Source organism: Azolla caroliniana, unplaced genomic scaffold (genome assembly GCF_043228905.1).
Source record: "Azolla caroliniana isolate FFs.n. ecotype wild unplaced genomic scaffold, voAzoCaro1.0.p SCAF_10, whole genome shotgun sequence".
NCBI lineage: Eukaryota > Viridiplantae > Streptophyta > Polypodiopsida > Salviniales > Salviniaceae > Azolla > Azolla caroliniana.
The window spans coordinates 7,866,868-7,879,674 of NW_028230445.1; the positions used below are offsets into that span (position 1 = coordinate 7,866,868).

A 12,807-nucleotide genomic window follows, 5' to 3' on the forward strand; every position below is an offset into this window, starting at 1 on the left:
TGCATGAAGAGGGCCATCAACAGGATCAATTGAAAACAGAGAATTCGAAGTACTAGGAGCCACACTTTTCTGTTTAAGCCGCGAATGTTTTTTGTGGTCGTACTCTTCTATTGAGAAATACGAGTTATCTGACAATGAAAAGGGGGCAATAGAAAAAAGAGATGTTCTACTTGTAGAAGTTCAGACATTTGAGGGAGTCTAACTGTATTCTAAAACCTTCTTTTGCGAAAATTAAGGAATGCTAAAGCCTAACTATATAACTACCCGAACACTTAGATTAACTATATTATTTTCCGAAATTTTCCTAAAAAACAAATAATTAAAAATTATTTTTTATTTTAAAAAGAATGCTAAAGTCTTCTATATAAGGAGGTTAGAAATTTCATTTTCATTATCACGTGAAAGAATCCATCGAGCTCAGAGCACAGGCCAATTTTCGAGCACTCAGAAGCACATCGTGGACAGCACTACCTCCAGCACGAACCATGAACAAGGGAAAGAAAATCGTCAAGTTAGTAATATTCATTACATTTTTTAAGATTCCTAAAGATTCCTTAAAGATTCCTTTCCTCAACACATAGAAATTTTATTTTATTTTGTACAACGAACTTGGAAAGCAATTCTGAAAGCCAGGGCCTTCAACCAAAATCCGATGCAGTGCATCGGATTTTGGTTGAAAAAAATGTTGTTTTTGCGATAAAAAACTATCGCATGGGACCATAAAATTGACGTAATTTAAATGATAATTTGCGTGATTTAGATGAAATTGTGCGTTGTTTCTATGTTTTCACCAACGTTTTTAATTTCAGTGAACCCAGACAAAAAGTTCCTTCATTTAGATTGAAGATTTGATCTCCGACAAAACGAGATTCTGGCTCCTTCATGAAGGACATGAGTAAAAAGAATTTATTTGACTCAACGGGGGAAGGAGGATCCAAGTCATCTGTGGCTACTACCAAAATCAACAAAGGTAGTACGCAATAGGAGAAAACGGTTGAGGTGAAATATAAGGATTACCCCGAACTTGAATGGTGTCTCTCTTATGTCGAGGAGGATGGGGTGCTGTTATTGATAACGGCAAAATCGGACGGGGAAGGGAAACTTCAGCTTGGAAAAACATTTAATTACGGGCATGTAACCAAGCTAGAGTACGAAGACATTGATTCTACATGTATTTTAATCGACGTCTCGAGCTCAGTTGGCGACAGGCGATTGCGACTTGATGAGGGAAACCTAGTACCCGAATCTTGCAATCCCAAGGCTTTGCGTAAAGACCTGCAAACGAAAAATAACTTGTTGGTAGCTCTTCGGCCGTACGTGACAGGAGAGATGATGACCGGTGAAGCAGAAACTCCACCGAAAAAGTCTAGGAAGACAAATCCTATTCAAAAGAAATATACTAAACGACCACAACCCGAAGAAGAAGAAGAAGAAATATTAGAGTTCGTGGAAGAAGAAGACGACCAACAAGTCGACGTCGTGGCTCCAGGCGGACAACTATCTTCTGGTGTCCTGACGTCAGAACAAAATAAAATAAGAGAAAATATTGTGAAGACTAAACTTGTGCGCAGGGGCCAGCTATTTCATTTGCCCATTACTTCTATCCAAAGGCCCCCCATTGACCCCGTGACTGGAAGACATCCCTTGGAAATTAGGGAGCCGCACTCCGTCCATGTGCAAAACCTGAAAAGCAAAATGAAAATCAATCGTCACGCTACTGTGGTGCCATTTTTGGTAATGGTTGATCAAGAACAATGCCCAACAGTAGCAGATTTCAAGTATAGCTTTGCAGACAATTACACATACTATGTAATCGGAGGATCACATTCGGCCGAAGCTCGACGACAGCTTGTCAAAGAATATCCTCTCACGCCATTCTTCAAATACGCCGAATGTAAGGTATATGCAGGACTAACTCACGAGGAGGCGAAGCTGCTCGCATGGGACCATAACAATGACAACGATTATAGGCAAAAGATGTCATGTATAGAGAGGATAAGATTTTTTCATCATGAATACCTCGATGCCTTGAATCGTTTTGGTCCAAGATTGTGGCCTGGATTGCGACGTCAGTGTTTATTGGAAGTAGGGATTGCAGTGGATGAGAGTACGAAATCCGAAGGTCTCCGAAAATATGATTCTTGGTTTCAACTAGCTTTTCGGACCGGAGAGGTGTGGGATCTCCAAGACAAAATATTCTCTATGTGGGAGCGGAAAGAAGTCAAGGGGCAAAGATCAAAAAAGGGAAGAATTGATCCACAAGTTGAGATGAAATCAAAGACCAAGGGAAAAAGCGACTTGGTAATCGAGGAGTTACCAGAGGACATGAAACTTTTACCTTGGAGATCATTACAAGGTATCAAAGATGATAGATTGTTAATATCCGTGCTATCTCGAGTGGTCGCCAAGGAATTTAGTTTGGACGAGATGGTAACAGACTTGCAAAAGTAAGTGTTTATAGTATATCTTTTCATGAAAGTCTTCAATTATTTTGAATGTCTTATTTCTAATTTCATATTGATTGTGCAGTCACAAGGTATACATGAAGATTCAGGACTTGATGATGCAAAAACTGAGTTTACCGACATGGGAAGAAGTTGAACAAGCCTGCCCGATAACTTCTTCCTACAAGGCATTGGAGGAATATTTTATTGTATTTAGAGAATGGGTATGTGTCTTTTGAATGTTGATATGTTAGAAAGTAATGTTCCCTGCTAACAACAATGACACTTGCAGAAACCATCAAAATCGAAAAAGAACGACGACAATAATGACGGTATTCCAGCGGCCTTCATCACGCACTTAGAACGTGCGAAATATGAGAAGAGAATGACCAAAGGGAAGGAAATGGAACTGCCCGAGGATTCGGAGACTGTAAAGAGTTTTTTGCATAGGTCCGATCCTTTCAAACAGCTTCATTATAGTGTTTTCAATGGCGAAGTATCCCAGATGCTCGAACTGTTACCGAGAAGGCACTACACTTTGCTGATAGCTGACATACCATATGGTTTCAGTATTGTGGGATCAACATATGATGATGTGCCTTTCAAGTACCCTCAGATCGAGAAAATGGTAAAGGATTTCGCAGAACTGACATTGGCCCCCTTGTGGAGGATAGTCATATTTCATAGCATGGGGCAATCACTGTCAGTCACAACAGCTTTGAAGTCCCGTTGTCATGCCACTGAACACATGCATTGGTGCGTTATAGTTCGCTTTTACTCATTACAGTACTTCTTATTATATGTACCTCTAATACTTGATTTTCTTTCTCTATAGGATCAAAACAAATATTACACGTAGCCCTGGCGATCGAATGGTTAGTGCGGTCGAACATTTTTGTGTGGGCTACTATGATTCAATTACAAAGAAGAAGGCTAGAGCACATGTCAATGAGCGTAACGTGGTTAACTACATTATGTGCCCAACTGTAACCAAAAAATTAAGACATGTGTCAGGGGATAAAAGTATGGTGAACCCTTATCAAAAACCTCAAAGATTGATCAACCGCCTCATAGAGCTCTTCTCGAATCCAGATGATTGGGTCCTAGACTTGTTCTCTGGCACAGGTATAATATATATATTTAATTTCAATCTTGTCTATCAAGTTTAAGACGTTACTTCTTATATATACTTGTTTGTGTTCATGCGACCATTAGGTACAACAACAGCTTGTGCATTGAAGATGTTTAGAAACTGTGTTGCATTGGAGAAGGACCCTGCTCAAGTTAACTTCATCAAAATGAGGATCACAGGAATCTGGGACTGTCCAGATCAGGATCAAGAAGTCGGAGCAAAACACATCAACGAGACAGAGATGTTCCAGATGACTTCACGAGAACCAATGGAACCAATTGATGAAGAAGCAGGGGAGCTGGTGGACCTGGAAGATGTAGCACAGTTTGACCATACATCAGATTCGGGAGAGCTTGGAGATGACACGAATGAAAACAGTCTAGAACAATCAGCGCCAGAGGAGCCTGCTCTGCCTGATTTGCTTATAGATTGATGTAGATGGCGTAATGTAAAAATTGAGGATTTTGAGGCATAATGTTCACCATCACTTCATATTATATTTGTATATGAGAACATTTGTAATTGTTTATCGTTTAATTAAATTCACCTGTTCATAATTTCCCTTTTTAATCATTATTGGAACCGTTGTTTGTATTTACATATAATTGGTCACCATGGTCTTCTTCAGTTTGAGATATTAACATGATATTGTAATTTCTCATTTCCGTTAGCATGACTGTATATGAAAAGGCGAATGTTTTTGATAATAAGAGGTTTTTAGTTACCTACGGTTCAAGTCTACTGGTTCCACATAGTATAAATGAATGTCGTACGTAATTGTTACTCTTACCAATTACATTGTCATGAACTATATGACATTATACAATGAAACTATCGATATACCCGTCCAACAAGTGGGGTACTACTTTATTCCTAAACCCAAAACCACATATTTATAATTACGGTTTATGTAGTTTTACTCTACAATTTGAATATGGATACCAATTTTAGAACTTTATATTGAACCAAGTCTTCAATTGTGCTCCATGATATGCAAATTGACACGAATGTGGACACATATACAATTTAGTAATTGCTAGGTTTTTTTTGTTCTATATTTAACCATCAAGTCGCAAAAGGGGTACGCATGCATCGTATATTTTCGATATCAGGCTAAAATAGGGTACTTTTCTACATCTGGCCAACTATGCCAAAAGAGAATACGACATATTACCTGTTTCAAATGACCCAGTGTTCCTATTGTATTGTATTGTAGGTAAGCTAGGTAAGAACGAGTAATAAACATTGGTGAGTGTGCTAACCACTTCGAAGGAGTCTATTCTAAACTCTTAAATCTAATGTTTAAGTAAGAAGGAAACAAGACGCAAATCAAATGAAATGGAAGGAATCACAACACTTCAATTAATTGTCACCATAGTACAAAAAATCAACCCTAAATATGTAAGCATTGGCCACATGACTCTTAAACACAACCTAAATATGGGAGATTAAAATATTAGTAATTGATGTTTGCACAGTGCAAATTTTGCTTTATGGAACTGAGTTTTAGACAAGAAGTATTTTAGTAGTATTTATTTTCCATTATAAGACATGTGTAAGAAATATATGATTTTTGGAAGAAATCATAATTATGTTTTGATTGAACTAACATACACATTATAATTTCAAGTTAAACAATTTGGATTCTTCTTGGTGTGTATATGGTACAAGTTATAACATTTAGTATTAAAAAATATGGCAATGTTTTTGTGTGATTGCAATAGGTGTCATGGAGAGGCTTCAACATCCTTTGACCTTTGTGTTATCCATGGGTTGTTCCCTTGATTACACTTCTTACTCAATGGAGCACTCTCACACCAAGGCTGTGTTTGGGGGATTGAGCTAACGGCTACGCCATTGTAGGCAAGCCAAGTAGGAATGGATGCCAACAGTTCATAAGTGTTCTAACGAAGGACAAACAACTACTTTGGTGAACTCTATATTGAATTCTTTAACTCTAACACTTTATTACGGATTAAGACTCAACCTCTTAGACTTAACATTAACCCTTTAATTAATTAATTAAAATGAGAAAATCAAAATGAAGGAATCACAACACTTGCATGGATTATCACCACAATACATATAAGTCAAGCTTGAATACTTAAGATGAGAAACTGAAGTACTTTGGTGCTTGAGCAAAGTTCGGAGAGAGAGAGAGAGAGAGAGAAAGAAAGAAAGAAAGAAAGATATATTAACGTCTTCTAAGGCCAAAATTGGCCCATGAGACAAATGGTTTACAACAAAAAATGGGATATTTACCCATTCATTGAAAGTAAAAAATAAAAATAAAAATAGAGTTTTAAGCTAAATAGTTCTAGTAAAATAAAATGGATGGACTCGAAGGGATGGTAGATTTCGCCATTTCTTCGAGTACAACACTAAATTGGGTCGGACTTTTCAACTGCAGCTAGACGGTCCCTTACGCAATGGTTGGCATACATTGGGCATCCCTGATGAGGTGCTCATTACCTTTTGGAAGGGTCTCTGGCGTCTCCACTTGCTGGAAAAGATAAAGATTTTTTGGTGGCAAATCGGTCATAATGTGGTTCCCGTTGGCGAATGGCTAGGTAAACGTGGCGGTCCGTTAGGCTGCCCACTTTCCATTCACCTATTGAGACTCTAAGGCATTGTCAGTGGGATTGCCCTCATGCTCAAAAGGTATGGGATAGAGTGACTCGCCTCCTTGCGGCATGTGACGTGGAAGGAACAACATCGTGGAGTGTTGCAGCATGGCTTGATCACTTTGTTGATAGGTGGCTAGACACCTTCAATGCGGATAGTTGGTGCTACGTATGCATGAGAGGCAAAATCGCCAAGATTCGATTTGAGAGAGGCTTGCAGTCCGCATCCCCTAGGTTCCCGGACATTTGGATGCTGATTGCAGGCTTCACCCTGTGGTATGTATGGAAAGCGCGTTGCCTAAAGGTCTTCCAGGATCTGGTGCGGCCCCTAGAGGAAGTGATCATGGACATATGGTTTGCACTTATTAGCTGCCTATGAGAGCAATTGGACGAGGTTTGCAACCATTCCTTTGATGTGGGTACTACTCGTTTGCGCTTTTTGCAGAAATGGCGGAACACGCCTATGGTGACTGTTGAGGATCAAGCTCAACTTGGTCTAGTGTGTGAACTCACCTTGAGAGTGAATAGACACTCCAACGATCAAGTCACCATTAAGTCACCTCTTTGTATTCTAGCATTAGTATGAGTCATATAATCATATTCTATGACACATAACTTATGAGCTTTCACATTCCCCATGCTCCATGAGCCTTGTAGTTAATGAAGAGAGAGGGTGACTATATAAAGCACCCTCCTCCCACCTTGTATTGTGTTGAGTCTTTCTCCTTTGTTAATATACTTTTACCTTGCGTATTCTCTGTGTTTCACACACACTCTCTCTCTCATACACACACACATAACTCACATCTCTTCTGCTTCACAAGAATTCATCTCTTGATTCTTTACAGTGACACAAGGAGGAAGTGGCCCGAGGTGTAACTACCAGCCCCCACGCTGGCTGTTTCTGGCTCACTTACCACCCTCCCTTCATTCTCGACCCCAAGAGTTGTCTCGTACTAGCCATCACTGTAGGGCACCGTTTTAGCTGTAGGTACTTACATTAAGTAGTCAGTCTGAAAGGCAATGTAACTAGTCTCATTTTCTTGAACTTGATCAGAGGGAGATTCCCCGATCTATGTTTAAGCCTCCTTGTATAGTCTCTTTGTAATAATCCTTCTTAACTAATGGGAAAGTAGCTTCATTTTGAAAAAATAAAATAAAATGGATGGATTTAGCTCAGTTGGTAAGATTGCCCAATGGAGACCAGTGTGGTCATGGGTTCAACCCCTATATTCTATAGTGGCATCTAGTGAATTAAGAGATATATATGAAGTATATAATAGAGAAAAGTGAGAAAATTGGGTTTTGAACCCAAGACGCAATGCTTGTAGTATTAACAACTTACCACTAGGGTAAGCTAATTACAAAATGAGAGAGATAGATAGATCGCGAGCGAGCCAATGTGAATGTCAGTGTTGGCAAAATGAATGTGCTGAAGTGTATCTATATAGATAGTTAATGGTTCTACCTCCATTGCCCTTGAAGAAGCCATGTTGTTTGAGTATCCTTTGGAATTATATTAAAATCCTTAACATTCTTGTACCTAGTATAAATTACAAAACCATAATGACGATTGATGATAATATTTTATAGATGACACCAACGACGAGAATCTTGATTTTTGAATAAATATCCAAGCAAAAACTTGTATAACAATGGCATTATATATAATGTTGTCACGTCAATGCGTGTGTGCTTGTGCTACTCGAGTGAGATTGCAAGGGCCCTGGCGTGATGTCGTGGGAGATGTACTTAGAAACCTTTGCGAAACCCTTTGGGGATGTTCTCATGCAATTTCCACCCATAATGCATGTATTGCTAAGGGGGAATTGTGAAGGAAGGCATAAAAAATGAGATTGTTGACGATATGCATATGATTTCTCATCACAACCAATTGGGGGCCTGGTTGGTTCTGCTTCTTTTGTTAGAGTGTCAAACTCAAATTGTTTAAAGAAATTGAAACTTAAATTGAACTGAACCAAACTACACAACCATTTAAACCGAAACCATTGAAACCGACCAACTACAAAAACTTTAAACTCAAACCAAACGGTTTTAGATATTTTCAAACCAATTAAACTATAAAAACTGCGTTTTCGTGGGTTGGTTTCGGTTTTCAAGTTGGGTCAAAATTTAAATGTTCAAAAATCAATTTTTAATTTTAAAAATTTTCTATAGTATTTCAAAATTCAAAATTTAAAAGAGTTTTCCTAAAATGTCATAATTAGCTTCAATCTTAAAAGTTTGGTAAAAACAAAAACTCAATAAAATAATAATCAAAGTGTCCACTGTCAACTCTAAACCCCGTTTAAATAAAAAATCGTTAAGCTGGTAAAGGTTCAAACCGAACTGAACCGTTTATTCCCAAACCGAACCGAACCTATAGCAAAAAACTTGAACTTGAACCGGATCGAATTGAACTGTTTAAACAGTTAAATCCGTGGTTTCGCGGTTCGGTTCCTAGGCGTAGGAGAGGAACCGAGCAACGTTCCAACACAAAAAGCCAAGAGCCGATGGGCTGCTTCCGCAGACATCTTCGCATTGCCTCCCCTCCTTCAAGCAGGAGCTGCTCCTCTACGCTTCCATCCACTCTCCGGAACAGGTCGGCCTGCCTGCTTTTGCTCCTTTTTCTTTTCTTTTTATCCTTTTCTTTTAGGGTTTATCAATTGAAACAAGGGGACACACAATAAGGTGCTTTCAGCCCTCTTTTGTTGAACCCTCCAGAAGTATGGTGGGGAAGAACTCCTTTTGTTGTTACATTGCTTTTGTTATCCTGTGATTATCTACATTTCAATTTCAATTTGCAGCTTCGATTGCAATTCCCTCACATCTGAAGCCGTATCAGACCTCTGCTCGCAGGGATTCCTTGTAGAAGCATTGCAATGTTTGCGCGATTTGCTCCGGAACCCCCTTCCCGTCTCCCCAAATCTCTTCTATTGCGTCCTCATGGGATGCATAGAAAAGAGAGACATCCATCTAGGCAGAGAAACGTATTGCCTTATTGTTCAAGGTGGATTGGACACAGACATGTTCCTCGGAAGCCATGTTATCCGCATGTTTGCATCATGTGGAAGTTTCGAAGAAGCAAATCAAGCTTTCCAGAAGCTTCCACGCAAGAGTGTTTTCACATGGAGCGCTATCATATTAGCCCACGCCAATCTTGGACACGGTACGTCTGCACTTGAGCTTTTCTCCCACATGCAAACAGTGGATTTGAAACCTGATAGCTATTTGTTTGTGGCCGTTCTAAAGGCATGTACAAGTAATACAGCACTTATATCAGGAAAGATGATACATAGTTATATAATTGTTTGTGGTTACGAACACGTGGTCCATATAGGTAGCACACTTGTTGACATGTATGTGAAATGTGGGAGCCTCAAAGACGGTCTACAGATATTTTACAGTTTACCTGAGAAAGATTTGGTCACTTGGAATGTAGTTATTTGGGGTTGTGCTCAACATCTTCTTGTGCAAGAAACTCTATGGTTTTTGGGAACCTTGTTTCGGGTGGAGTTGGAACCAGATCAAGTGACATTGATCAGTGTTCTGAAAGTGTGTGCTAGTGTGAAAATATTAGATGAAGGGAAGCTGATTCATGCCCATTTAGTTGAAAATGGATATGAGTTAGTGTCCCCGGTCAGCAGCTCAATAATACACATGTACATAAAATGTGGTAGATTTGATGCCGCTTTCAATGTGTTTACAAGATTGCCAAAACGAGATTTGGTATCATGGAGCGCAATAACAACAGAACATGGGAGCCAAGATGGTCAACCTTTGATGTTTTCTGACCTGTTTCCTCAAATGCAATCGAATGGGGTTCCTGATGTTGTAACATTTGTTTGCATCTTGAAGGCATGCTCTGGCAGAGGTGCATTTTATGAAGGCAAGCAAGTTCATGCAATGTACGTTGAGTCTGTTTCGGAAACAGATATGAATACCTCCGTTGGTAATACTCTTATTGATATGTATTTCAAATGTGGAAGCTTCGAGGATGCATATAACATCTTTAGGCGGTTGAGAAATAGGGATTTGGTTACTTGGAATACATTGATTGGAGGATGTGCTCAATTCAAGGACTGTAATATGGTGTTCATGTACTTCAGATGTTTGGAACAAGAAGGTTATATGCCAGATGATGTAACCTTTATTTCCCTCATTTGTGCATGTAATAACATGGGTCTAGTTGAAATAGCATGTCACGAGTTCAGCTCAATGCATCAAGATTACGGCATTTCACCGACACTGGAGCATTATAATTGCATGGTTGACCTTCTTGGCCATGCAGGATGCTTAGAAGAAGCTAAGGATTTTCTTCTATCAATGCCGGTTCTGTCAGATGCAATTAGCTGGATATCTATCTTGAATCATTGCAATATATATGGCGACACTACCTTAGCAAACCAGTGTTTTGAACATCTTGTTTCGACTGGGAGGAGAAATGCCTCAAGTTTCTTGCTCACTTCGCATGCTTACTCTCATGCAAATGGACAATGCAATGCAAATAAAATTGAAGAACTTCGGAGGTCTTCGAATGCCTGGAAGAAACCAGGTGTAGCATCGATTGCAATTGGTCATCAGGTGTATGAGTTTTTGGTGGGAGACCAAGATAACTCCCAGTACAAAAACATTTATTCAAAATCAAAACGATTAAGTGTGCACATGGAAGGACAGGGATATGTTCCATCGTTTGGCTCAATCTTCTCAAAAGAAGACATGGATCTGTTTGATTTGAGTTAAATGGTGAGATGTGGTAGGCGAGGGTCATATTTCATGAAGACAAGGATAAATGATCAAGAAAGAAAAAAGCTTGCCACATTCGCCAAACCATTGAGAGTGGCAAAAATCAACTCATTGTGCATGTATATCTATGTACCATTGAATTATTTGTGATTGTAAAACCAAGGCATAAGAAAAATCTTTCAATTCAGTTTGCTATTTGCTATAATGGTGTCAAAACCTTGTACACACTTCCTAACATTGATGCCCTCTCCTGAAGCCAGAAAGCGATAGGTGAGGACGTGCAATCTCTCTATGACAATAATATATGGAATGTTGTCTCATCTGCACAAAACAAGGAGTCCATTGGTGATCAATGAGTCTATAAGGTGAAGTACAATCCGAGGCTCTGTCAATTATTAGAAAGCCCAAGTCATCACCAAGGATTATGCACAAACTTATGGTATCAATTATTATAAGAAGTTTTCTTCCTTTACAAAGATGGCAGCCATGCAAACCATACTCATTTGATTGAACCTCCATCACATGGATTTGAAGAATGTCTTCCTCCAAAGAGGGCTCAAGAAACAGGCATATGTATTACCTCCTCGATCCAAGTCAAAATCCCACCCACCCCGGTATGTTAACTCAAAAAATCATTGTGTGGCCTCAAAACAAGCACTTGGGCATGACATGCAAAGATCACACGATACCTACATAGTATCGCTTTTGGCATGTCCTAGTAGATACCTCAATCTATGTGTGAGATGACTCTCATGCTATTGTTTGTTGACGATCAATTAATTGGAGTACATTTGTTGTCCATCAATAATTTTAAGTATGTATTCTCTACCAAGTTCAAAATAAAGGATATGGATGATTCACTACTTGGCATTGAGATTATCTACACACTTCATGGAGTCTTGCTCTCCTATCACTTAATCTTGAACTTGCTCAAATTTGGAATGATGGAGTGCAATCCAATCATGACCCTATTCAATTACAACTTGTAGATACAACTCTACTCCTACTCTATTATTTGTGATCCATCACAGAATAAAAAAATAATACGAAGACTTTTCACCCACCTTGACATTCCAAGGCAATTTAGGCAACCATCATGCAATGGGCTCTTGATCTCCATTAGGTGATTGAGGTGATGTGTGAACAACATTTATAAAGCAAAAGTGTTGAGCGAGCAAGCTCAACCAGATCCGAGTCGGGATTGGGGAGCTATATCGGAGAACCGGACCCACGTGTGTATCGGTAGGCCATTTAGAGGTTTACGCTACTAGACTACTAGGTAGTCATGGTCCTCGTAGTTAGTGTCAACCGCACGTATGAGCATTGAAGTACATAGTACTTTTGTCAGTCCCTTGTGGACTTGTATAAATAGTGCTCATTGAGCACATTCTATGTACAGAGTATAATTTTTTGAATATAGTTTATGCTATTCTGCTCTCTCTGTCTCTCCCACTCTATCTATCTATCTGTGTAAGGTTTCCATTAAACCTGTACTCTCTCTGTTGCTATCTGGCTTAACCAGTTTGTCAAAGCTTTTGCATATTAACGTTTTCATGGTATTAGAGCCCGCATTTCTTCCTCCATTGCGGCATATGCCAGTTCGCGTCTTTCGCCGCTTCTGCGTAGATTTCCGGCTCACGCACTTCCTCCACTTTCGTCATGTACGCATAGTGATGCACTATGTACTCATTATATCCGTACCGTTCTACGGGATTCTTTTGGTGGGTAGATTGACGTAACTTCGTGTTCGCCGATTGCAAGGCCCTCTTGGCCGACTCAGAGTTCTCTTCTGAAGGTTCATCTTCGTTCTTTCCAGAGTCGGTCTCGCTCTGATCCAACTCGTCTCTGCTGGTGGCATACT

The 12,807-nt window shown here is 39.5% G+C and overlaps 1 protein-coding gene across 1 annotated transcript; it reads left to right on the forward strand.

The window, feature by feature from the left end:
- The first annotated feature begins 8,713 nt into the window (after positions 1-8,713).
- LOC147858914 (pentatricopeptide repeat-containing protein At4g21300-like) lies at positions 8,714-11,943 on the forward strand. The gene is made up of 3 exons (XM_087325707.1): positions 8,714-8,802; positions 9,008-11,354; positions 11,424-11,943. Exons 1-2 carry the CDS (start codon positions 8,714-8,716, stop codon positions 10,941-10,943), a joined length of 2,025 nt encoding a protein of 674 aa, XP_087181833.1. The 3' UTR covers positions 10,944-11,354; positions 11,424-11,943.
- The last annotated feature ends 864 nt before the right edge of the window (positions 11,944-12,807 follow it).